Here is a 24,730-nt window from a genome sequence, read left to right on the forward strand (position 1 = left end):
GCGTGAAAAGACACTTTAATTGTAATCTATAGTCGGCGCTAGTCATACACCTTATAGATATGAACTGGCAATACCAAGCAAAACCGTGTCCATACTTCTCTCTCTAAAGAGTCCGGAAATATGTTTCGCGCATGCTTGTACATATTATACATTGAAATCCAATGATTGGATACGTTTTGGTCACATGTTTTAACTTATGTGTGTGTATATATATATGTATATACATATGTATGCATGTGTGCTAACATGCGCGATAGTTATTTCCGGTAACTTTAGGGAAAGAAGTACTAAAAAGTCTGTTTCTCTCTCGCACCTCTTCTGGACACCGTTTTCTATACACAAACTGTAGGCAATTGCCGGTCCATATCTATAAGGTCTATAGCGCTAGTCGACACAGCAGCCATCTTAAGTAGCCACTTTTATGACATGCGCATCAGCATTGGCTTGTTCTTTTTAGTTACACTATTACACTGGTGTAATAAGTTAAAGTGAGACAAGTATATTTTTTCTCATTCTAACTTATTGCAACAGTGCAACTAGAAAGAACAGACCACATGTTTTCTATAGTGTGCTTCCATGTGTATGAATGCCATGTTATACGTGTATAACTTTGAAGAATAAAAAAAAACATTGAAAAAAGAAAATTATAAAATGGTATATTGTAAAGCGTGTGGCGTGACCGGAAAAGCTCGAAATTATGGAATAACATTTCATTGGTTTGTACTTAATATAATAAAAAGAATTTAATATTTTGAAGATTATCTTTTTTGTATAGCATTAAAATTATAGAATCTGATAATTTTTACGAGGGACAGGTTTCCAAAAAACGAAAGCCAAAGGAATGCCTGGATCAGTTTCGTAAATAAGGGAAAGGAATCAAATACAAATTTTAAGTGTACTATGCTCTGCTCACAACACTTTGAAGATTCATGTTTTGACAAAACATCACGTGTGAAAATGAGATTAAAACCATTCTCTGTGCCTACAATATACATTTCAAGAGCAAAATATTCAAAATATGTAAGTATAGAAAATAAAATTCAAAATAAACATTTGTGTTTGCATACACACACATATATTTATGTATATAATAGACTGTATTCAAATTATCACTACTAAAAATTTATAGTTAATATTACATACATTATAGACTTTCATTAACGACAATAAATATCATAATGCAGTCCTTATTGTCTAAACACTATTATACACAATAGATGCTTTCTGAGAGATGCTATCAGCATCAATTTATCCTTGTTCTACTTTTAATGAACAATGAAGATAGATTGATGCTGATAACACATTAGTATTATCCCTGAACGCAGCTATAATATACAAATAATTTATCTCTTACAGGAAGACACTTTTACTAAAGTTATTACAACTGCACCTTCAGAGAATGAAACATTTGCTGCAAATATTGTACCAGATGTGTCAATAGATGCTACAGCGATGGATTCCATAAATAATGAAATAGTGGAGAAATCAATTTCTTCAAATAATTGTGAAACATCTGTTGTAAACATATCAGCAGATGCTGCAACAATATGTTCCAATGAAGATAATGACATGGCAGAAAAGTCAATTGATAGTGAAGTGAATGATCTCTTACCAATAAATACATCAGATGATCAAAAATTAACTGATATTATATCTAATAATGAAGAGTTGCTGCCACTTAATTTTAAAAATAATGTTTCATTCAACATTTTACCAAGCGATACACCGAGAAAGATTGTATTAAAGAAGAAAATTATATTGATGGGACAATTACTTGTTGAAAAGTCGGCTCTGATTAGAAACTTACAAAAGAAAAATTGGAAGCAGAAAAAACGAATATCTAAATTAAAATCAATAATATCAGAACTTAGTAAAAAAAATCTTATATCTGATGACACATTAATGCATGAATTTAGACCAAATAAGCAATTAAATACTTAACAGGTTATTTAAAAAACTACCAAAAGTTTTACTCATAAAATAATATAAATAATATGAAGAGAGAATCAGAAAATTCGTGATAACATTTTACTTTTTCTCAGGGAAGGCATATGATTATGTGAGAAGAAAATTCTACAATACTTTACCACATCCTAAAACACTTAGCAAATGGTATTCAACTATTAACGTATTGCTAGGATTATCTACAGAAGCACTAAAAATGATCAAGCAAAAGCAAAATCATCTGATCGGATTGTATGCTCGTTAATAATGGATGAAATGGCCATAAATAAAAAAATAGAATTTGATGATAATAAATATTATGGGTATGTAGATTTTGGAATTTCAGTAGATCAAGATAGAAATATTGCACTAGAAACTCTTGTTGTCTTTCATGATTGTTATTATAAATGATACGTGGAAATGTTTAGTAGGATACTATTTTATAAACGGACTTAATGGGACACAAAAATAGAATTTAGTTACATCATGTTTGAAAGCACTCTTAGATTGTAATATCAGTGCAATAAGTTTAACTTTTGATGGTTGCTAAAATAATTTTGTAATAGCAAATTTGCTAGGATGTACACTGAATTTACAAAATATGAAAACTAGTTTTAAAATAGTAAATAATACTATACAAGTATTATCTGATCCAACTCACATGGCAAAGTTAATTCGAAATACGTTTGATAAAAAAAATATGATCGATGAAAATGGTGATTATAATTTTATTATTAAGTTGCATAAACTCCCAGAAACTGAAAATCTTCATTTAGCAAATAAATTGTAAAAACAACTTATTAATTTTTTTAGACAAAAAATGAAAGTAAAGCTTGTGACACAATTATTAAGTAGATCCATCGCAGATTCATTAAAATTTTGTAAGGAAAATTTGATTTCCGTTGATTTTAAAAAATGTGATGCAACTATAAATTTTATTCTAATTATAAATATATATGTTTGACGTATTAAATTTTAATTTGCATAAATTATGTGCATTTGGTTTTAAGAAAGCATAGGAGCTATAAAAAACTTAGCGATAAGATTTAATAAATATATATTATATTTAAAATTTTTTAATAGACCAAAAGTTATGAGTCTAAAAGAAAAACCGGATTCACTGCGCAAAGTTTCAATGTACATGAATTAACTGTGAATTAAATTTGTGGAATCATAATAATCAATGATAAAAATATGATGTTTTGATCACATTATTCAAAATATGCAAAACAGCATTATGCTGCAAAAGATATTAATTATGTATTGTTATAATAAATCCGACTTTGTTGTTGTCCCAATACCTTAGAATAGTAAAAAGAATTTCATTAGGTTTTCATTTATTATTGAATAATTATGTTCGAAACAAACTCAATTCTTTATAATATAAGTTAACTTAGAATTTAATTTAGAATATATAATATGCATAATAATATATAATATTTTACATTTTAGATCATCTAAATCTCATTTAGTGGAAAAAAATACAATTGATTGGTACATACACTACAAAACGAGAAGTATCAATAGAAAATTTGAATTTAATCGACTTAGCTGAATTTGAACGTTTAAATTGTTTGAAGACTAAAGAACCTGTCAGAATGGTAGACACAAAAAATCAACAAAGTCTTTAGCAAATCTTGGCAATGTCATTTTAGCGCTTTTGAAGAAACAGGAACATGTTCCTTACAGAAATTAACGCATTTACTCATTTCTTATCTAGGAGGCAGTGCCAAAACTTTGATGTTACTAAATGTATATTGTCTCAATATACTGCTGTAAGATTTATTCGACATTTAAAAATACTTTTGCATAATATGTAAAAATAAAAACAACTTTGATTATAAACACATCAAATTTGTTTGAAATTTAATTTTAAAAATATATTTTATTATCAGTTTTCTATCTTTAAATTATGAATTATTCAATGCTTGTAGTCTTGTAACATAAGTATTATAATATTTGCTGTTATCTCTATAAAATTATCTAGATAATCTAAAAAATAACTTAATTTTATTACATTTATTAAAATGTATATGAATACCTTCATCGGCCGCGGTGGCTGTTCTCAAGTTTAACTTCATCCCAATGGTTGCGAAATTCACACACTGTGGCGTCACTGCTGCTTTTAATCCTTGCTCGTGACGGTTCATGACGGTTTTACATAACCTCAATATGAACCGTAGGGCATTACATCGTAAGTTATTAATATAGATATTATAGACAATTAACGTGACAGAATAATCTGTAATTTGAAGCAAAAGAATTATTGTCTGAAATAGTGCCGTGTGCAATCTAACAACGATTGATTCTCCTTGACAAGGAAATTTTTCACTAATATGTATCATTTCAGAAAGATCGTTTTACGAGCTACTACGGGTTTTATCGAAATAATCTTTAATAAAGGAAGAAAAAAAAGGAGAATTGTTAGAATGAAACTCACTCACATCTTTTAGTACCTGATTCTTAATATGCCTACAACCTTCATGCGATTCTCGTTCAAATCTAATATGCTGCACTCTGCGAAGTCACAATTAACGCGATTCTACTCGATGAAGCAGGGCCCCAGGATGAAGAACCATTATGACACATTGAACATAACGCCGCACGCCACCCAGAACGAGGTAAAGTCAGCGTACTACAAATTGACCCTCCAATTTCATCCTGACAAAAACAAGACCGAGTATGCCAAGCAAAGGTTTCAAGATATCTCTGATGCGTATGAAGTGCTCAGCAACCACGAGCAGCGTAGGATTTACGACCGAAGTATCCTAGTGCGTCGGCAGCCGATGTCGAGTACTACCGTTGAGGAACCCATGTCCAATTACAGGGATAAGGTTTACTCAGGGTCGTCAAAGATTTATAATTTTGATGCATGGACACAGGCGCATTACGGACAGCAAATGCATGCGACACGGATGAGGAGACAGGCATACGAGTATCAGAAGAAGACGGAGGAGATGCGAGGTGGTTCTAAAGACAATCCTCGGTTCATGGAAATTGCAGTGTTCTTCCTCACTCTAATAATGATTACTTACATCCTGCGGGAGAATCCTGATGTGCCGAGACGTAAAAGAGAGAGAGAAAGTAAAGATACTTGAAATTAGTCCACGTTTATTTATTGGAATAGTATAAATTTGTATATATGTTTTCACATGAATGTACAAATGTTATTTTTATGCTCACCTATCGTTACTAGTAAAGTAAAAGGACAACATTAAATAGATCATGAAGAATGACAATATCATTTCGTACATTCTTTAAAAAGAAAACAATTCCTACATACTATGATAGAAGTTGCTATTAACAAGCATGCAGGTAACTGCATTTGTATGTATATTCAAATATAGAAATCTATCTCGCAAATGGAGCATAGACAATATTTCAGAGATAATTAATGTTCTGAAGTATTGTCTGTTATCAACAGGTGTATAAAGACTCGGATAAATTGTAATAATATACAACTTTTATACTGCATGACATACATTATGCAGCATAAATTGACTAATATAAAAAAATAGTAAAAAATTAATGTGCAGAAGATGTGTGAATGTCATTCCAACTTTGATGTTTCTTCAGTTGAATTTCTCAGCTTTGAATACTTGTTGCGTGTTACGACCAAAGAAACAAATAGAAACAAATAAATATATGACTTTACATTAATATGGTCTATAAACTGGCAATCCTGGCAATGGCATCGGCATAGCTACAGGCCCAGTTGGATATGGTATTGAGGGAGCTAATCCAGGAAAATTTGAAGCAATTGGATAGCCAGGGGTGCTGTTTGAATGACCCTTCCTTATCAACTCTCGCAATTTATCCACTTTCACTTTACGTAGGTGCATCAATTTTCTTCGCGACAGGAATTGGTCCAGGAATTCGTCTACTTCAATATCACCAGCTAAAAACTTCTCTGCTATTCCCTATTAAAAAGATTAGAATTAAGTTACCTTGTCGAAAAGCTAATGAAAATTTTTACCTCTGATTCTTCTTCAATCTCAGCAGCTGCTGCTTGCAGTAAGTCAAGTGCAGTATCGACAGTCATTGTACCAGATTTATCACCTGCGAATATACATATAGCTTTAAGCTTAATGAATCTCTCCTTTCTATTAAGTATTATCGATATGCACAACTTACGCATTTCATCTAACTTATTCTTGACACTGGTGCACAATTGATTGGCCTGTTCGCTTAGTTCCTTCAAGACCTGTTTGCCATCTTCCAATTCAGGTTGTTTGGCCAAATTAAACTCTGCCAAAGATCTATTGCTTGCCATTAACATCTCCTTTTCAGTTTCAAAATCCTTAAACTAATATTTTATTACATCAAGATGGTTTTATTTTAATAATACAAACAATGCATAATTGATGTATAATATATACCTTTTTTACAAGCTAATGACTGTACACAAAGGAAAAGATATGTATTTAGGAGAATCTATGAAACTTTTAAATATAAGTGGTATATATTTATAGCTTTCTTTTGTATTTGACATATAAGTAATATTGCTATTTTTTGTGTATCCGTCCTACCTGTTTTATATCTTTCACGATATCTTCAAATTTCCCGTCGTCATTTAACAATTCTTTCAGCTCATCGTTATCCAGATGAGACAACAAACCCAATGCTGCAGGTATATCTGGTTCCTGATTTGATTTGTACATCGCTTAAATACTAATTTACATACAAGACAGCGATCGTTGTTTTGGATCTCTTCCTTCTTTTTTTCTTAATCTAAAAGCAAAAGTTCTGAGAAACACACATTTGCAATAAAGACCAAATACTCTCTGAACTTCCTGAAGTATTTCGGGTATTTCGATTGTTCCGAAGCACTTCGTCAACTTTCCGAAGAGGTCGAGAAGGAAGGTTTTATTTACAATGCCATCTCGATAGTAAAATGATCAAATTATACTCTACATATTTATAACATTAACAGTCGACAATTTTGAGTTTCCGCTAACTAGATTCGAATCTTCACTAACACAGCAGAGATTCAAACCCAAATTAATCTCGTATCCCATTCAGTGGATAGTGCTGCCGTTACACGGCAGAATATACAATTATTTTTCAGCTTTTCAAACCAGACAAATCGATCTTCGACAGTCTCGGCACATTAACGGCTGCTCTCCTGAACGCCCCGGGAATCCCGGAGTTATTTTCTCAATCTTGGACGAAGCTGATTACGCCAAGAAAGTAAAATATGGAATCCGCGATCGGACATCTCGAGGAGAGTGTGAGTATATATCATCGTATTTCCTACGTGAGAGATTAATTTACGATTCAAACGACGATGTAACGATCGCGGTGTTGTCTGTTTGTGAAACGTCTAACGTTTTGCTTGCCTGTCAAATTTACTTTGTTTTCTCATGCTTCAGGTACAGAAAGCCGACGGAAAGCTGGACATGATTGCATGGCAGATAGACGAGTTTGAGAAGGCCTTCGAGGACCCGGAGGACGAGGTAGGAATTCGCTTTTCCGCTTTTATCAGTAGAAATTACTTGATCACGTATCAATCGCATATTATTGTTTGATCACATTGTTCCTTTTAGCTGTACCTTGTACAATTTGCTCAATACAAAATAAATCAGGCTACTGAACATTAGAAGTTTAATCATGAAAAATTAGAATTCTCCTTTATAGTTCTTAATAAAGACCTCATTCAAGATCAGAAAACTAAAAATGTACTTGGCAAAAGTAAATTTTAAATTTGTCAAAGAAAAGTTGACAATTGATCTGTGATAATCTGCATATTTTATGATTACAAAATGCTAGACAAAAGCAGAAAGAAAATAACTGTAAAAAGTATAATTGAAAGGAACAAATGTATCATGTCTGTACAGTCCTATGTGACAGTGTACTAAATAAACCATGATGTTTATTGCGTTTGTCGGACAATTCCTGCTTAAAGCCAGGGTGATCCGTTTTACTTAGCATTACAATATGTCCTGTGTGACATCACGTTTTCGTGAATTATTTCGTATGCACTTTTTACTGTTTGCGATGTTTTCGGACCTTCAATCATCAAATCAGCTTTTCATTTTGTGCTTCCCAGATGTCTGTGCTTCGGCTATTACATTCTGTCCATCAGGTTACGAAAGATTATCAAAATCTCCGTCAAGAAATTTTGGAGGTTCAACAGTTACAAAAACAGCTTTCTAATTCACTTAGAGCTCAGCTTACACAGGTGCACGGACACTTTAATTTATTGCGCAACAAGATTGTAGGGAACAAGTCACCGCAACTGAAATAAGAGCAAGATTTATTGTATGGTTCCAATACCTTTTTTCTCTTTTTTTTTTTAATGCGCGTATTTTTCACGAGATGCGAGTTGAAATTTAAGTAATCACCAGTTCAGTGGAACTTTTTGTTTATACTCGTAATACAGTACAATAAATTGCAAACAGCGATACGACCCATAACTCGGAGAGAAACGAAAATCTGAGTGGTTGAAATATAACTTAACATTTGCTGAAGGAATTCAGAATCCAAATTTTATTATAGTAAATTCAAAATTATATTTATTATATTCTATAATATTGTTTCTGAATATTAGACAATTTTTAAGACATGGAAATTGAGATGGGCTGAAAAATAGAATTGGCATTCCAAACTCTAAGGGTATTCTCGACAAATAACTTATTTTGCCTTAAGTGTGGCGATGGGGCCAATATAGGTATGCTGATATGTTGAAAGTATAATATCGAAATAATCTTTCATATTTGAATTAACATTGTCTATATTACACACAGAGCCCTGTTTGTTATTCAATCACGTTAATGGACAATACGTAACAATACGTTTGATCTTTGAATGATGATATAAAATCTTTTTAGTAGTGCATCAACTGAATGGCTAAAGAGCGACATTTGTGTATTTTTCATTATCATTAGATTTATCTGTATATATATTTCCACACCATTTTGAGGACAATGGTTACGAAAAAATTTATTTTCCAATCAAAAAGCTTTATGAGACACTGGGATTAGAAAATACAAGCTTAGCATGATCATCTTTGTGCGTATACACATCTAGCTTTAGGCAAGTTAAATATTTACACTTTCAAAAATATTCATTTTGGCAAATTCTCGAGAAATTTCAGCACCTCAAAAATGTAAAGCAATGTTAAATGGTTATAGTATAACATTCTATATTATTATTCGATACTATTGTTAACGTCTATATTACACACAATTATTATATAATTAAATGAGTTTACACATGATATAATATCATGCTTATGTGTGGCATTTACATCGATTAAGGCCCGATAATCAATATATTTGCATCTGTATTTTTATTTATCATTATTGTGATACAGAATAAATTAATCTTTCATTATAAAAGTGACTAACAATAAGTATAATTCACTGGCACGTATTATTTAGTGACGTGCGTAGCTTAGCACTTTCTTATTTTATATAATATAAAAAAATTAAATTGCTTAAATATAAAATATTTTTGTATGTTTAAATCAGAAATATAGAATATTATATATTATTTAAATAAAAATATAGAATGTTTGTCTGTCGCGTTTATATTTTAAGATAAAATCTGTTTAAAGTGCAGGCAAAATGTGAATAGGTTCTTCAAATCAGTGAACTAAAATATATTAATATAAATAAGTTAATTATTATATATGGCTTTAATAGATGCATATACAATTATTTATTTTCTTTTGCATAAAATTAATAAATTTTTCCTGGATGCAATTTATATAGTAAGATATACATATATACACATACTTAACTGAAAAGCACATTATGGACAACTGTAACAGAAATTCTGAAAACTCTCACAGATTTTTGAATACACACAAATGCTTATGGGTTCTTAGCACGCTTAGTGTTCTCTCTTATAATATGGAGTGTTTTCAATATTTTCTAATTTACAGAAAATGAATGTAGTATGAACGCGGGGAGTAAAAATGTATAAACTAGCATTGAAAAATGGAGAGAATGGAAAACACTATTGCCTTAAGATCTCATAGATGCGCATTTAATATCTCGGAATTAGATGTACGACTATTATACATTAATCTGTAACTATAACTTACTCTAATGTACTTTCGAGAAGTCTGATGAATCGGAAAAAAGTGTCTTCTCTTTTTTTTATTCAGAAAATGCTTGTGCATAATAAACTATCTCATGTTAAACATGAATATTGTAATATGTAATATTATTTCTACCAATATATCGGTTCACTGTGCGGATCTCAGCAGCGCTATCATCTTTATTTATCATTGATAAATGGAGTAATTTAATGTAAGACAAATTATCACAAATGGAGTAACTGAGTTTCATAATCAAAAAATTGCTATTGATTTATATATGTTTTCTTTTACATGCATTTGATGTGTCTCGTAGGAAACTCCTCGAAGTCAATACTATTTACGTCGAGAGAGAACATTGTGATACTCAGTGACTCGCATTATTTACTAGGATCGACTTTTTATATTGCGATTAATCAAGGACATACCTAGCATCAAAAATAGGAGGAATGTTAACTTTTGCACTCCGCTTGTTAATCGTAATACAAGTTAATCGTCGTACAATCTCTCATAACTTTTATCCAAAATATTAGATACATATTACGGAATAGAGAGAGAGAATATGTATCCCCTCTAGCACTGGAATCTTACGCATTCACTATTTTTCAATACAACTTAATTTGATACATATTACCATCTCTTTAAAGTAATGTAGAGACACATAATGCGCAATTTTTAATTAATTACGATTTTATTAAGTGATTACGCACCCTCAATTTTATCCTTCAATATTATATAACTTGTTAAGCCGTTTAGATAGCCTATTGTTTGTTAATAATATAATGACATAAAATAGTTTTAAGAGAAAAATGGTCTGAAACACATTAAAAATGTGCCAAAATTTTGGTCAATTAACAATAAATGCTCATTCGTTTCGCCGGAAAGAAATTGCTCCCGATTTGTTTCTTTCCGAAATCTACACATATCACATGTTTAAATCTCTTTTTGAACACAATATACGACAATTTTTATCACATTTCCAAGATTCATGACTGCCTTTTATTAAAACAAATAATCGACGTAAGTGATTATATAAATTAAACAAGAAATTTTTAAGGTAACTGGTTCTTGTAATATCTCACATTAGATTTAGGTTTATTGTATGTTTTTACTCTAGAAGTCATCTGATATTCAAGATCTTATTTTTCCAAAATTAAAAATTACTTTCTAAAAAACAAAAAATTTCTTATGATACAAATTTTGGTATGCTCGAGAGATGCAAATGTATATCACCTTCAGTATATGTAAATACTTCTGTTTACATGTGATTTTACGTATATGTTCCTGAAATAAACATCTTGTACACATATTTGCTAATAACTAATGCGTACAACCATTATATTCATTGCATGCTGCACGTATAGGTACAATTAATTATTTGATAGTACATTGTTCAATTTATTCACTAAAATCAGAAATATATCTATTGTACAATTATAATTCCAGTACAGTTAAGATCGTAAATCGAAATGGGTATTGTTCGACATATTGATTTACAGTATTTTGGAATTTAATTGAAGATGTTCACGGATAGAAAATAGTAAATATCATTACATTCTTTAGAAGATATTCAACATGTAAAAAATATAATATATGTATATTTATATATTCATAATTATAATTATTATAATATATATTATAATATATATTTGAACACAATTTATTATTTCAAAATTTTTATTTAAATGAATTTATTCGCGTTATAATCACTTAACGTACTGGAATAGAGTGTACGTGCAATTGCGAGATACAAAAATATTAAAATGATCAATTATTATTCAATTAATAATCTATATGCAATTGCTCAAAATTTCAATGTATATTAACAAGTATTAAAATTACAACCTGTGAAAACGAAAACTGTATCTTTTTAGGTATTTATCGTATTATTACATAATAAATTGTTATTACTTAACAATCTTCTGAGAGTCTATTATTTTCTACTATTACGATCCCAATATAATTATGGTTTGAATAGAATAAGCGATACATAATTTTTTGCATTTTTTTGCGAGGAAAAAATCGCAAATTTCTGTTTCACTTTGACTAGAGAAGGTAGACCTTGCTTAAAATGTCACGTACGCAGTCAGATGAATCAAGCAGGAGCCTAATCAATTACTTATTTTCCCACGTAACGCCTACGGAGTGCTTCTCAAAGAGCTCGGACTATTTTGAACACACACACACTCTCTCGGAAAGAAGGGAATAAGGAAAGATTCGCCAGATAGAAAAAAACCGTCAGAAGCCTTTCACTACAAAAAACAAAAGTATTTGTCCCCCGGTTTGTCCGATTCATCAACTAGAGCGCATACATTCGGATACAATGATCCGTCCTAGGAAATATGCTGCACGCGAGAGATGTTGCAAGTTGGATTTGACCTCGTAGGTGGACCCGAGCGAAGACCGGTTATTCCGCGCGCGGATCAAGGAAAGACTTCAAATAGGAGCGAAGGTTGTAGACCTCACCTACGGCGGAATTCTCTTCTCGCGTTAGGGCCGATAGACAACAGCGTTCACACAATGTGCATTCAATGCGCACTCGTGACGATCTTCCTGCAACATTAGGTTCGATCGATGAATATTAATGCCCGTGCATCGCGAACTTGACCAATCGCATAGGCATGCAAAGCTTCCTCTAACGAATTGTCATTAATTACAATTATAATTAACCAGATATTACAGAGTGTCCCGGAATTACTGGGCGCCTTTTTAATTATGGCTCCTGGCTAATTTAGAATTTTTTCCCTTAACGGAAATGTCGAGGAAAGTTGTCATTAGCGACACTACTGCTTTCTAACTCTTAACATTATGCTTTCGTAATAAAATTTTAAATTAAAATTTCTGGTGACTCACCATAATGCGCGCTTTTTTTTCGTGGAAAATCTGTTGCGTCGGGCAATTAAAACTCCAGTTTGCGAGAGATTGTTATGCATCAATATAAATATAATTAAAAGTTTCAAAATCGTCTAGGACTTTCCAAGATGTTTTAGTCCGCCAGTTCGCGTAGTTAATTGAATAGCGAGAAAAAAATTAGCTGGCAATAATTTCCGCGTGTCGAATGTACGTTCGAAGAGCGTATCAGTGGTGAGCCGTGCGGATCTGCTCGTCGATTAGAAATTTATAGAAATCACTGTAGAACGGGCAATCCCGGCGAGAAAAGGTCCTCGCACTTCCTCTTTTCAGGACATTTGCACTTCGGCGGGCCGTTACAGCGGGCGGCGCTTTCCGCTCAATTTCCACTGTTGTCCGTGGGAAAGTATTCTTATTCCGGTTGTGATACAGATGTATCCACGCGCAACGATGAGCTGTGCGCCGCGGATTGCAATATTCATCCCGTGTCGCTCGACTACCTTCCAATCCAACGAAATACGTGATCTACAATTCTTCGAAAGGATAATAAGTCATAGGTAAAAATGTCTAAATATCCTTATAATTATAAGTGTAAATGTAAATAAATATTATAATTATAAAATATATAATTATAACTGATATATGAATGTTATAAAATGAATATTATAGTTATAAGCATGATATAACTCACAAAAGATGATTTGGAAAATTGGAAATTATTATTGTCTACGTCTTCTATAAAAAAATATTTTAGGCAATAACGTTGGACCGCTGTGTAGTGATGAAATTTCTGAGCGCCTACAAAAGCAGGAAGCGGATGTTCGAGAAGCGTGTCGAGTTGCTGGCCGGAAACTAGAATAGAGAATCCTGCGGGAAGGAGCGAGAGTGGACACGACGCGTCTACACGATTTGTATCTTCCTCCTTGGTGGTCTTGCCGCTTTGCTGGCTTCGTCGCATAGTGCGAAATGCTGGAAACATTTTCCGTCTCGTTTCAAACGGTGTCTCGCGAAAGTGCAGATCGAAACACGACGGGCGCATATGCGTGCGTGAACGCTTTCGTTGTGGCGACGTGACAGGAAGAGAAGTCCGTGAAAGGCACTGGTCTTTCATTGAGAAATGGAAGAACCTCCTCCTCGTCTATTATTCCTATCCACCTAATGGCCTAGACGCGTGAGATGCGTGTCAACTGGATGCTAATTATAGACGGTATATGTGTGAAAAATTCTAATCTCCTAACATCCCAGCTAGGAATCGTATGCCGATTAAGGTGGTCCTCTCTTGTCGCCTCTTCAGAAACTTATTGAGATTATCAAAAGATCAATATTTCAATAATTCATAAAAAAATCAGATCTTTTTCTAAGGTAGATTTTTCAGATATGTTGAAAAGAGTATGTCATTGCCAATTCTTTCTTTTACTTTATACATTATATTATCTTATAATTCCATGGTTTGTTATAGAAAGAAGCTATCGATCGCTGAACTCAGTTTTCACCTGAACGTTTCATCGAGCATGTCGGGACGTGCCTAAGGCAGTTTCCAATTTATGCAGCTAGTGTATTCTAGAAAATTAAATAGCAAAATTTTATATCCTGATGTTTGAATTTCAGAAGTAGTATTATTAATTACAGTTTGTTAATTATTAGTGAGTCGTTGCAATATAAAATATCTTGGTAATGAATTATTTTAGATCTAATTTCTAAATAAATTTTTCTAAATATAATTCTAAGTATTTGATCAAAATATCTCTGAAATAAATAAAAAGAGTGAAAAACGAAATTAAAATAAATGGAAATAAATTAAACAATTTATAATCTCGTAACAATTCCGAATGCTGATATACATTGTACATAATTGCAAAAAAGATTCTTAATATAAGCGTCTAATAAGAAAACTGCATACTTTTGAAAGTGCCAAATGGTGATTTAAACTCGTGAATCTCAACGGTAAAAAAAAACGCTTAGGACCATCTGTATCACCTTCGCCGGAGCGTGCCGTGAATGTGGACAAACGCCTCGTTCTAATAACCTACTCCCACACCGCCGAACGGTCGGAGTGCTCGCTTGGTCCCTCGAGTCCCAAGTCGGGTTCAGTCGTCTAGCGACCGGTTCCGAGGTCCGGGCCCCTGTTCGCCGCACGGGTCTGACTCACTATCGTGGCCGATGCGAGAGTAGTGCCGCCGGAAAGCGGAGCCTTCGCTTCTTTCCCACGAACAGGTAAGCACGAGGAATAGTTAATCTATTAATAAGTTAGAAAAATCGCTGTTAAATAAAGGTTTAAATAACGTTTCTGTTGTTCATATCAAGTTCTCTGTAGAATAATTCTTATCTTATCACTTATCATCGAATTACTGAAACCATAATCTTTTTACATTTTGTCATAGTTACTGTCTCGAGAAAAGTATTTTTCATTTTTATTCATTAATTATTAGAGAACTCTTGGCAATTCCGTTGTGGAAAAATTAACGTTAAAGGATCCATAACTTTAGAATTTTTTTATTGACATACATATTGGTGAAAGATGCATTAAATCATTAAAAATTATAGAGTTGCTGAATTTTCTCTGCACTTCTCTCTTTGTTCACAGATTCACATATGCTTTATTATTTACTTTCATTATCTCACAATGCTTGATTGTTTACACACAATAATAAATGTCTGATTTTATGAAGAAAGCAAGGAAAGCAATTTTATAACTAGCGACTAGTTTCCAGATTTGAAGACACATTTAAAATTTGAACAAGAAATTCAATTCTATTTTATCTTTACTTTATCTTATTATTAATATTTTCACGAGAATTAAAACCGGATTCGTTATTTAAATCCAAGATAAAAAATTTTCACGTCAAGGATGTCACGGAAGGCCGCCCACATTCGCCACATCTTTTTTAATATTGAATATTACATTTTTTAGGTATACATTTACGTTTCTATCTTGAAATATTCGCGAATGTTTCCGTGATGGAGTAAAGAGGAATTATATCAACATACATAAATGATTAAAAGCGAACTATTTAAATCTAAGATGAGAGTCCTTGCGGGAGAATGTAGCAAAGGATCATAATTAATTTTCTTTTTTTTCAACCTACAACTATTCGTATCCTTATCTCGATTAAACATATTTATACGTTTTCTAGGTTTTTACCTTGACGAATTTATCTCACGATATCTGGGATATCATGCGCGTGGAGTGTCGGTGTAATAACCGGTTCAGTGGTTCCCTTCGTCATTGTATCTCTCTTTCTCTTTCGCGTAGCTTTCGAATGTCGACATTTAAACGCCAACTTTATGCAGTTTCGTGACTCCTTTTAGTATTGGTCGGGCGTGCAGACGGCGATATCGATTAAGTAATGAAGTTCATGCTTACGTCCAGCGTAAAAAATACTCCACGGCGTTCGTATTACGGACGGAAAATGTGGAAACTCCACTTTTGACCTTGATTAATTCTCATTCTTGTGATCTCTAAGGTACGCTGCGCCGACTTTCGTGCCGCTAATCGTTGTCGTTGTAATTCGCGTGTGCGTTATCCTCCGTTACTTTTCGAGCGAAACGCTCGATAGTGGCGCGCGTTGAGAGAGGTCATCAAACCTCCGCTCGGTTATTTCCATATGTGGTTGTTCATCTGCAAACACATTGCTGTATTAATCATTACTCTTTTGCCCGTAACAATGTTGAAAGAGTAGCATATTAATTTTGTTTTGCCTGTAACAGTATTCGAAACACTGCGAATTAATTCTGCTTTGCTTGAAATAATAACAGATTGATGTAATCAATTGTGTGTATGTATGTCAGAACGCATAATATTAAAATCAAACGTGTAGCAATAAAAGTCTGCTAAATGTAACAACTGATGTTGAGTACGGGTGCGAAACAGATTGATGCATAAGATATAATAAAGTAATTATTAAAGGAAACGATGCATTCTCTTGCCTTCAGATAAAGTGATTAGCATAGCTTCGAACGACGTTAATGTAGCGTGAATCATTGGTGCGGGTACATCTAACGATCCACGGCACAATGAAAAAAAAAAAATTTCTAATTCAAATGCGCGACGTCCGAGTACACATACAAATCGCGTCACGATTGCATTGCACTGGCGATCGTTCGTTTGACATTTAACTGACAACTCGACGATCTTTTACAGAGGCCGGCTCGTTTCCGTGACCGACATGCGTCTCCTCGCGCTTGGTCTAACATTAATCGTAAGCCTGCTAGTCGTTAGAAGGGTCTCTGCCCATGGAAGACTGATAGAGCCACCCTCGAGGGCCTCCATGTGGAGGTACGGCTTCGACACACCTCACGATTACAACGACCACGAGTGCTATTGCGGCGGCTTCACCCGGCAGTGGCAACGGAACAAAGGGAAATGCGGCGTCTGCGGCGATCCCTGGGATTCTCCAACGGTGAGTCTTCCTAAAAAATCGAACGTTAGAGAAAATTATAAATTGGCACGCATTAGCGAATTCTGTTTGTTTTCCGAAACAAGAAGCTTAGAGTCAACATATAGTATCAACGCTATGCTTTAATACAGGTCTCTCTTTCGTCGCACAATGCGGCCTTGCCCATTAATATGGATCCGCCAGACTTGATTGTAATGAGTGACAATGAAAAGTCAGCAAAGGTAGTTTTTAGCGAGTCAAAGATGATAGGCCAGGGCTACACATACAGTTACTTGCCGACGTTTCCTCTTGCAACACCGACCACACACCATTACGCGCGATTCTTCGCTCCGTTGACCGTGGAGTACCACACAATACCGCCGTAATGCCGACACGTTTTTTCCAAAATTATATGGTACGAATGTGGGAGATCTTGTGGAGCGATTCTTTTACCTGCGATCTAAATATTGACGACATAAAACCGAAATTTACACGGGGAAAAAAAGTCACTCGGATGAGAAAGCGAGTGTCAGAGCTCGAAGCAAATGTTCCGATGGAATAAATAGCATGATTAACACGAAATAATTATTCGGTCGACTCGCGATTGTTGATTGTCTAATTCTCATAATTCTTAACCGGGAAAAACTTTCATCAGGCGTTTTCACGTTTCGAAGGAAAGTGCTACCGGCTATGCTAACAACATTTTCGACGCTACTATTAGACATTTGTTCATTTCTCCCTTTCTATCCCTAATGAAAGTGAAATGCACTTTGCTGCGAAGCGCGGTTTATTACTCTGAATTAAACGACGTTCAATGGCTCGTGACACAAGAGAAAGACGTAATTATTCTCCTCGCTGCATAATAGAGCGGCTTTGCAATCGTGAACGATTATTGATACATTGTTTGCTTTAATGAATCATGAACTCGAGCACACAACGAAATCATGCACAATGAACCGTTTTGTTAAAAATTTAACTGGTAGCACCTGAAAATAATTTTGTTGGATCATTTGTTAGAAAATAACTATGTAGAATGCAAACTGGTTGTTGGAATTTTAAAACAATTTGCAGCAGTGCTCATTATACTTTAATATCCTTTATAATTATTTTAATAATCCGATAAAAGTTTTTTCATTCATTTTTAGCTAAATCTATATCTAGTTAAAAATTTTCCAAGATATTTATTTCAGCAAAATTGTTCTTTCCAGGTGTATGTGAAAGAAAAAGAAGCAGAAAAGTGTATGATCTTTTAATTGTCTATAAATCTAATTCTTTTTAATTCTAAATATTTTTTGTACAAGAGTTAAAATGCAGAATTTTATCTCGAATTACAGATTGTTGAAAGATACCTTTATTCAAGTAGGATGTTAAACAATAGATTTCGTTCTCTCTGGATTTAATCACCAATTAAATCATCGAGTTACAACATAGAAAATTATAGACCTAGAATTGTGCTTTCGCTTTGATTATGCACGGGATAGGCTGCAGAATTCGTGCACGTTTAAAAAAGAAAGAAGAAAATGACGGCGATTACTAATCTCGTACCTTTCATTACTTCCGTGAGCCAGTCTCGTGTCCCTGTAATCTGCCGTTCGCATTTCGTTGCGGGACGTTTTATGCGGGATGCTTGGCCTTGATACGTACACTTGATATCGGATACGGACGAAAGTAGCCCGAAACAGAAGTGAAATCTGTTTTCCTCTTTCTCTCTCAATATTCATGTTATTCTCTTCCTGGTTACATATAAATGATGCCCCGAAAGAGAAATATTCTAACAGTATAATACATAAGAAATACATAATGTAATAAATATAATGAATATAGTGAATATAACGTGAAAAGAAAATACGTGCAGCAAATATTCTAGTTTCCATTTTATGCTTTTTTTTTTTAGCCACGTGTTCACGAGACGGGCGGCAAGTATGGGAACGGCGTGATTGTCCGGCGTTATCGGACCGGATCGGTCATACCTGTCCGCGTGGAGCTGACGGCGAACCATCACGGTTACTTCGAGTTCCGCACCTGCGCCATGACCTATCGTGACCGAGAAGTCACCCAGGAATGCCTGGACCAACACCTGCTGCACGCCGAAAATGGATCCACTCGTTATTACCCTGGTCCCGGCAACCGGGTCTTCGAAGGCTATTACAAATTACCAGAGGATTTGACCTGCGCCCAATGCGTCTTCCAGTGGCGATATATCGCAGGGAATAACTGGGGTGACTGTGGCAATGGTACAGGTATGTATTCGATTACGGAATGCATATGCGACGTCACAATGTAAAATATATATTACAAACTGCTGTAGCTTTAAAGACGCTATCTGTTATTAAGCGCGTGTAAGCTCTGGAAAAAATAAAGTATTGTTAAATTTATAACGGTAACAGAGAAAATGGTAACAGAATAAACTCAAAGTGGGTCAGAGTTCACAAATGAAAGACGATCTGGGACAATCCCTTATACACAATGACGGTATATAAAATTCTCGCGCGAGAGATGCAAGACCATGATAGGATTATTTTGCTGTAACGCAAGTAATCTAAATACTTTTTCAAGACTTTTATTTTATATTCTTAACTTGTATATTTTAATTTTAAATACCATACATATGTGACGTAACAATCAATAATCCTGCCATACGTCATTACAATTCTATCGGAGTAATAGAAAGTGCTATTACTTTATCCTACATAATAAGAATGACTCAAGAATTTCACCTCTTCTTGCATAATATCGCCATGGCTTTTATTTGATGGCTTCATTTAGTAAGGCAAAGCGCATTTACTCCATGTAAATAATTGGCACACTAATAATTCGTTATAATTTTAGGATAAGCTGAATATCTGAAAACAATTTTTATTATAGGACAAAATTAAGTAAAATTTCGGATAGAATTTCGCAAAACGTCAAATTTTTACAAAGTCACATGGATGTTTAGGAGCGGTGGGATGTGGTCCTCAGGAAGAGTTTCGAGCTTGTGCCGATATCGTCATTGGTGACAACGAGGTGACGTTACCACCAAGACTACCGAAGCAGCCAACCACCAGCTTTACACCCACGGACAGATTGCCGACGGATGCGAGCCCGTTGCCGAAATCCGGGCCGTATTGGTTGTTCAGCATTGTCATCGCTGGTACGTGCCTGTTGGTGGTGCTGGCCGCTATGGCATTGCTTTACACGTACTACTATCACGCCGGTAGAGCCAAAAAGTGGCTCATGGCGAGGAGGCTCCTGGTGCAGGAGACCCCACCACCAGTTGCCCCGCCGAGGCACAAAAGACATCATCACGTATCGAACACTCAGCTTCAGCTGTAGAATTCTGTATTAAATTAACAGTATTGCATTCTGGAAAATAGATAGCTCGAAAGGATTTTTCCGATTCAATGGACGTGTGATATCATCATATGAAGTACATTTTGTCCTAACTCTAAAGCCTGACATTCGAACATGACGCAGACGCGTAAATAACGTTCGGTCAAGAACAGACTGTATTTCAAGCGATATATCTTCATACTCAGCACATACTCTTTCTTGTATATATACATCAATAATTTTATATATATATGTATTAAAAGTATTTATTTTATATAATCACTTATCTTGTGATATATTTTTTCCTTTATATACATCTTAATATGAAATGGAAAGTGATTTGTACCAACAGTTTAAATCAACTAATACTGAATTATGTAATTGTCTATCTCTATGGATTGTGGCATCTCCTAGGTTATCCTAGAACATAAGATCTTTTATTAAAAAATGACCTATGTTTACATATGTGTAGAAAAAGTTTGAAAAATAGAGTACCAAAATATAAATACATAATTCAGTACAATTTATACGTTAAAATTTTTAACGTATAGTATTTTGTAGTTACTGCACATTTAATTTTTTAACGCCACATGTATATCGTAACACAACGCACTTTTGCCAGATGAATCTTTAACAGTAGATTCATTCACATAGTATTACTAACATATAAGTTTTCACATTTTATACCGGCATAACCAATATAAGTTTTAAAATTAATGTGACATTAATAGATAACCGTGAAAAGATATGATTATATGATGCAAGTTATTTTTTATTGAGAAGCATATTCCTGAAATCCTGATTACTCATCGATTGTGCATTTTTATCTGGAGCTGCACTGCCATTGCTGCTACTTGTTTTAACATTACGAGGAATCATAGACAATAAAGTCTTGGGCACACCAAATGCTGTACGGCTCGTTGACGATCCGCCTAGCGACTTTGTCTGTTCCATTGTTTCTTCTATTTGAGTTTTTTTACGATCAGGTGGTTGACTTATCGCAACGCTGATTATTTTGTCCTGAATCTTCATACCATCCGTGCTCAAAAGAGCTTTTGCAGCAGTCGCTTCGTCGTGATACTCAACATAGGCCAAGCCCTTTGAGTGACCATTACGGTAAGTAACTAGGCGAACTTCTTTCAGGTCTCCATGGACTTTAAATATCTCTTCCAACTCCTCTTTTGTCGTCGTAAGTGGAAGTCCTTAAATATAATATTAGATGTGTAAACGTGATATTATCAGAAAATTATTGGGAAAATTTGAGAATATATAATTTAACAATATATAATCTAAGCAGAGAGTTGTGTAAAAAAAAAACAATTTTACAATTATTGCATGATTTACATAAACATACCTTTAACGAAGAGTTTGTTCTTTTCAAGTGTACAACTATATTTAAATGATGAACCTCTGGTACTCTTGTTAGACTCGCACTTTGAAACATACATAGGACGTCCTTTTACAGGCGTTCTATCTAATTTTAAAGCTTGTTTCACAGCTTCCTGTAAAATAGTAAGTAATTAAATATTTTATATCTTTACTTAAATGTTTAAAAATTTGAAAATCATATTAAATTAAATGTGTAGCATGATCATTTATACGCGTCTATTTTCAACGATTGTTTTACTTTCCCCTCTAAAAATCGCATTTTTATTTAAATTTTTGTTTATTTGTTAAGCAATATAAAGTATACGTACTACGCTACTTAATTGTACATAGCAGAATCCTTTGCTACGTCCTTTGTAATCTGTAACCATTCTGAATAATGTTATCGGTCCAACAGATCTTAGAGCCTCTCTTACTTCGTCTTCGGTCGTTGTATAATCTAAATTACTCACAAAAACTGTAATATTATCGTCTACCTCATGCTGACTATCTTTATCATCTGTATCTTTATCCTCGGTCATTTTATAACCAGGTGGTGGAGCGACTTTTGGTTTTAACTTCTCTCGATCATTTACCGTTTCGCTGTCAATATTTAATTTACTTTCTCGTAATTTTGGTTTTACTCGCACGTCAGTTTTCACCATTTTCGGTGGAGAACTTCCTAAATTTTTCCATTTTCCACCTTCATCCACCTTTCTCTTACTTGTTTTCTTATCTTGTGTAGACGATTCACTTTGAGAAAAAACTTGTGCTTTTTGTCTTTCTATCATAATTTGATCAAGTTTCTCCTTCGTTTTCGCTTCACAAAATTCCATTTGCTCTAAAGTTCCTTTATCACGTTCAAAATCTATCCATGAATTTGCTATACTTTCTGGCCAATCTTGTGTGGCATTCAAAGCTTTCTGATACAGTTTCCTTAGATGCTTTGAATCTCCATAATATCTATAAATAAATTATTGAAAAATCAAAACAGAGTTAAATATAAATTATTGAATAGAAAAATTATCATTATTTAAATGTAATTACTTTTCTAGTGCTATATATTCCAACCAGTAAGAAGCTGATGCAGAATGCTCTTGTGAAAGAATGTCAGCCCACAACCGTCTAGTTTGTTCCATATTATGTGCATAAATTGCTTCAAATCTTGCCCAAAATTGCAAAATAACGCAATTGGGATCGCCATCCAGGCCAAAATACTTTGCCAGATGCTCACATGCTCTGTTAAATGTTTTACGTACAACCTCTACATGTGTTTCCCTTTCATTCTTGGGATATTGCGCCATTTTCCGCCGCAAACACTCAAGATATGTAATCCATAGATTGCGATAATCATCAGCCGTTGAAAAACCAATGGCTAAAGCATTCTCAAATATCGTTTGTATTTCCGATATATGTTTGTCCCAATACTCATACGATCTTATCCACTTTTGCCAAACTGTTGAGCACCAAGGAATGTTCCTTGACGCTCTTTGATAAATTGAATTTAATACATGCTCAAGTCGTGATTCATTTTCTAGATAAGTGAGATAATCCAACCAAATGGATGCCTCTATGCTTAGATCAATTATTGCCCTTTCATATAGAATTTTAACAAGATCTGGATTCTTTTGTTTTATGTACAATAAATATCCTTTGTAAGCATCAAGCAATTCACTTTGACCTTGCGCAGAGATAAGTTTCTCTTCATAAGGAAGGTATGACTTTAATTTTTCAAAATTCCGTTCATAGTATTTTAAAATGGATCTATCAGGTTCCATTTCTGTACTGTACTGTGTAAACCATAATTGATATTCCTCGTATGTCTTATCCATGTCTAAAAGAGGATGAGATAATTGACGTTTAAATAGACTGACAATGCGTTCCAATTGAGCCTGCTTTCTTGTATCTTTAGTATTGATTTCCTAAAAATTAAAAAATAATTGTATAGGAAAAAAGAAAAATAGGCAATATCCATGGAAGAATTTGTATCTATTCAACTGTCTCTACTCAAACTCTTACCAATGGCAATAGAGAACTGAGTATCACATTCTCATATTCACGATAAGCTTCCCATATTATTGCCCCTTTCGTGATATGTGTTCCAACAACAGTCAGCGCACGTTCAAAGAGTTGACGAACTTTTTCTATACTTTCCTCATCTCTGCCTATGTATCCAATACTGAACTGCAGATACTCCAACCATATTTCCACAGCTGAAAGTACATATCGCAATGATCTTATCCGCATGAATAATCGTCTCAAACCTACAATCGGAGACAACTGAGAAAAGACTTACATACGTAATCCTTCAAAGCTCGCTCGCATAACTCGACTATTTCGGATTTCTGCTCGTCGGTAGTCGCCAAGTTGATCTCGTCGTTTATCCAAACGAGCCAGAGCTCTGGGGTCAGCGGATAAACATTGCTCATATTATTCCTGGCGGCTCGCAGGCGGTCGAGGTCGCCCATCGTGTGCAATTTGTTGATCAAGGCTACGTGACTAGTATAGTCATACGGGTTCGTCGACAGGGAAGCTTCCAGAGCTTTTACCTCCGCTTCGTTAACATCCTCGTCATTGTCATCATCATCATCATCATCATCATCATCATCATCGTTCTCGGATTCAATCTCCACTGCTTCCTTGTCGGCTGTCTCCTCCGTTTCGCTCATAACCATCTCTTCCTCATCTGGCGTTTCTCCAAGAGAAGCTTCCTCGTTCAAAGTATCCATCTCCTCGTCCATTTTCTTCGTGAATCGACCTTGCAAACAGCGGATTAAGTTCACAAAATCGCTCCGACTTCAAAATTGTTGATCTGCCGTGATCTGCCGCCACGAGTTGA

At 34.3% G+C, this 24,730-nt stretch overlaps 3 protein-coding genes, 2 long non-coding RNA genes and 1 pseudogene across 6 annotated transcripts; 2 read left to right on the forward strand and 4 right to left on the reverse strand.

Annotated features, from left to right (window-relative positions):
• The first annotated feature begins 445 nt into the window (after positions 1-445).
• LOC105833241 (dnaJ homolog subfamily C member 30, mitochondrial) lies at positions 446-5,183 on the forward strand. Of its 2 annotated transcripts, XM_012674836.3 has the most exons (6): positions 464-716; positions 816-1,020; positions 1,357-1,944; positions 2,043-2,267; positions 3,397-4,138; positions 4,295-5,183. In XM_012674836.3, exon 6 carries the CDS (start codon positions 4,413-4,415, stop codon positions 5,040-5,042), a length of 630 nt encoding a protein of 209 aa, XP_012530290.1. In that variant the 5' UTR covers positions 464-716; positions 816-1,020; positions 1,357-1,944; positions 2,043-2,267; positions 3,397-4,138; positions 4,295-4,412; the 3' UTR covers positions 5,043-5,183. The 2 variants fall into 2 exon arrangements, 1 of the variants encoding a protein (XP_012530290.1); XR_003626027.2 differs by lacking the exon at positions 4,295-5,183 and having other exon boundaries at positions 446-716; positions 3,397-3,944.
• Positions 5,045-6,799, reverse strand: LOC105833252 (vacuolar protein sorting-associated protein 37B). The gene is made up of 4 exons (XM_012674835.3): positions 6,474-6,799; positions 6,079-6,250; positions 5,921-6,003; positions 5,045-5,864 (listed from the first exon to the last, which is right to left on the reverse strand). Exons 1-4 carry the CDS (start codon positions 6,603-6,605, stop codon positions 5,601-5,603), a joined length of 651 nt encoding a protein of 216 aa, XP_012530289.1. The 5' UTR covers positions 6,606-6,799; the 3' UTR covers positions 5,045-5,600.
• Positions 6,800-7,009: 210 nt separating this feature from the next.
• Positions 7,010-20,805, forward strand: LOC105833240 (annotated as a pseudogene).
• LOC114254705 lies at positions 8,231-13,165 on the reverse strand. The gene is made up of 2 exons (XR_003626032.2): positions 12,842-13,165; positions 8,231-12,541 (listed from the first exon to the last, which is right to left on the reverse strand). It is a non-coding gene; the product is annotated as an uncharacterized LOC114254705 (long non-coding RNA).
• LOC114254704 lies at positions 15,316-20,153 on the reverse strand. Its single transcript, XR_004964173.1, has 4 exons — positions 19,932-20,153; positions 19,371-19,560; positions 18,760-19,294; positions 15,316-16,457 (listed from the first exon to the last, which is right to left on the reverse strand). It is a non-coding gene; the product is annotated as an uncharacterized LOC114254704 (long non-coding RNA).
• LOC105833251 (squamous cell carcinoma antigen recognized by T-cells 3) lies at positions 20,778-24,727 on the reverse strand. Its single transcript, XM_012674834.3, has 6 exons — positions 24,188-24,727; positions 23,911-24,104; positions 22,939-23,813; positions 22,224-22,854; positions 21,881-22,028; positions 20,778-21,728 (listed from the first exon to the last, which is right to left on the reverse strand). Exons 1-6 carry the CDS (start codon positions 24,630-24,632, stop codon positions 21,292-21,294), a joined length of 2,730 nt encoding a protein of 909 aa, XP_012530288.2. The 5' UTR covers positions 24,633-24,727; the 3' UTR covers positions 20,778-21,291.
• Between the last annotated feature and the right edge of the window lie 3 nt (positions 24,728-24,730).

This window comes from Monomorium pharaonis, chromosome 7 (genome assembly GCF_013373865.1).
Source record: "Monomorium pharaonis isolate MP-MQ-018 chromosome 7, ASM1337386v2, whole genome shotgun sequence".
Classification (NCBI taxonomy): domain Eukaryota; kingdom Metazoa; phylum Arthropoda; class Insecta; order Hymenoptera; family Formicidae; genus Monomorium; species Monomorium pharaonis.

Coding starts and splice junctions, on each gene's coding strand:
- LOC105833241 (XM_012674836.3), top strand. CDS start 4,413: ATGCCTACAACCTTCATGCGATTCTCGTTCAAATCTAATATGCTGCAC.
- LOC105833252 (XM_012674835.3), bottom strand. CDS start 6,605: ATGTACAAATCAAATCAGGAACCAGATATACCTGCAGCATTGGGTTTG. Junction 6,004..6,078: donor GAATAAGTTAGATGAAATGC/GTAAGTTGTGCA, acceptor GTATATTCGCAG/GTGATAAATCTGGTACAATG. Junction 5,865..5,920: donor AGATTGAAGAAGAATCAGAG/GTAAAAATTTTC, acceptor TCTTTTTAATAG/GGAATAGCAGAGAAGTTTTT.
- LOC105833251 (XM_012674834.3), bottom strand. CDS start 24,632: ATGGACGAGGAGATGGATACTTTGAACGAGGAAGCTTCTCTTGGAGAA. Junction 22,855..22,938: donor GAATATATAGCACTAGAAAA/GTAATTACATTT, acceptor ATTTATTTATAG/ATATTATGGAGATTCAAAGC. Junction 21,729..21,880: donor GAACAAACTCTTCGTTAAAG/GTATGTTTATGT, acceptor ATTATATTTAAG/GACTTCCACTTACGACGACA.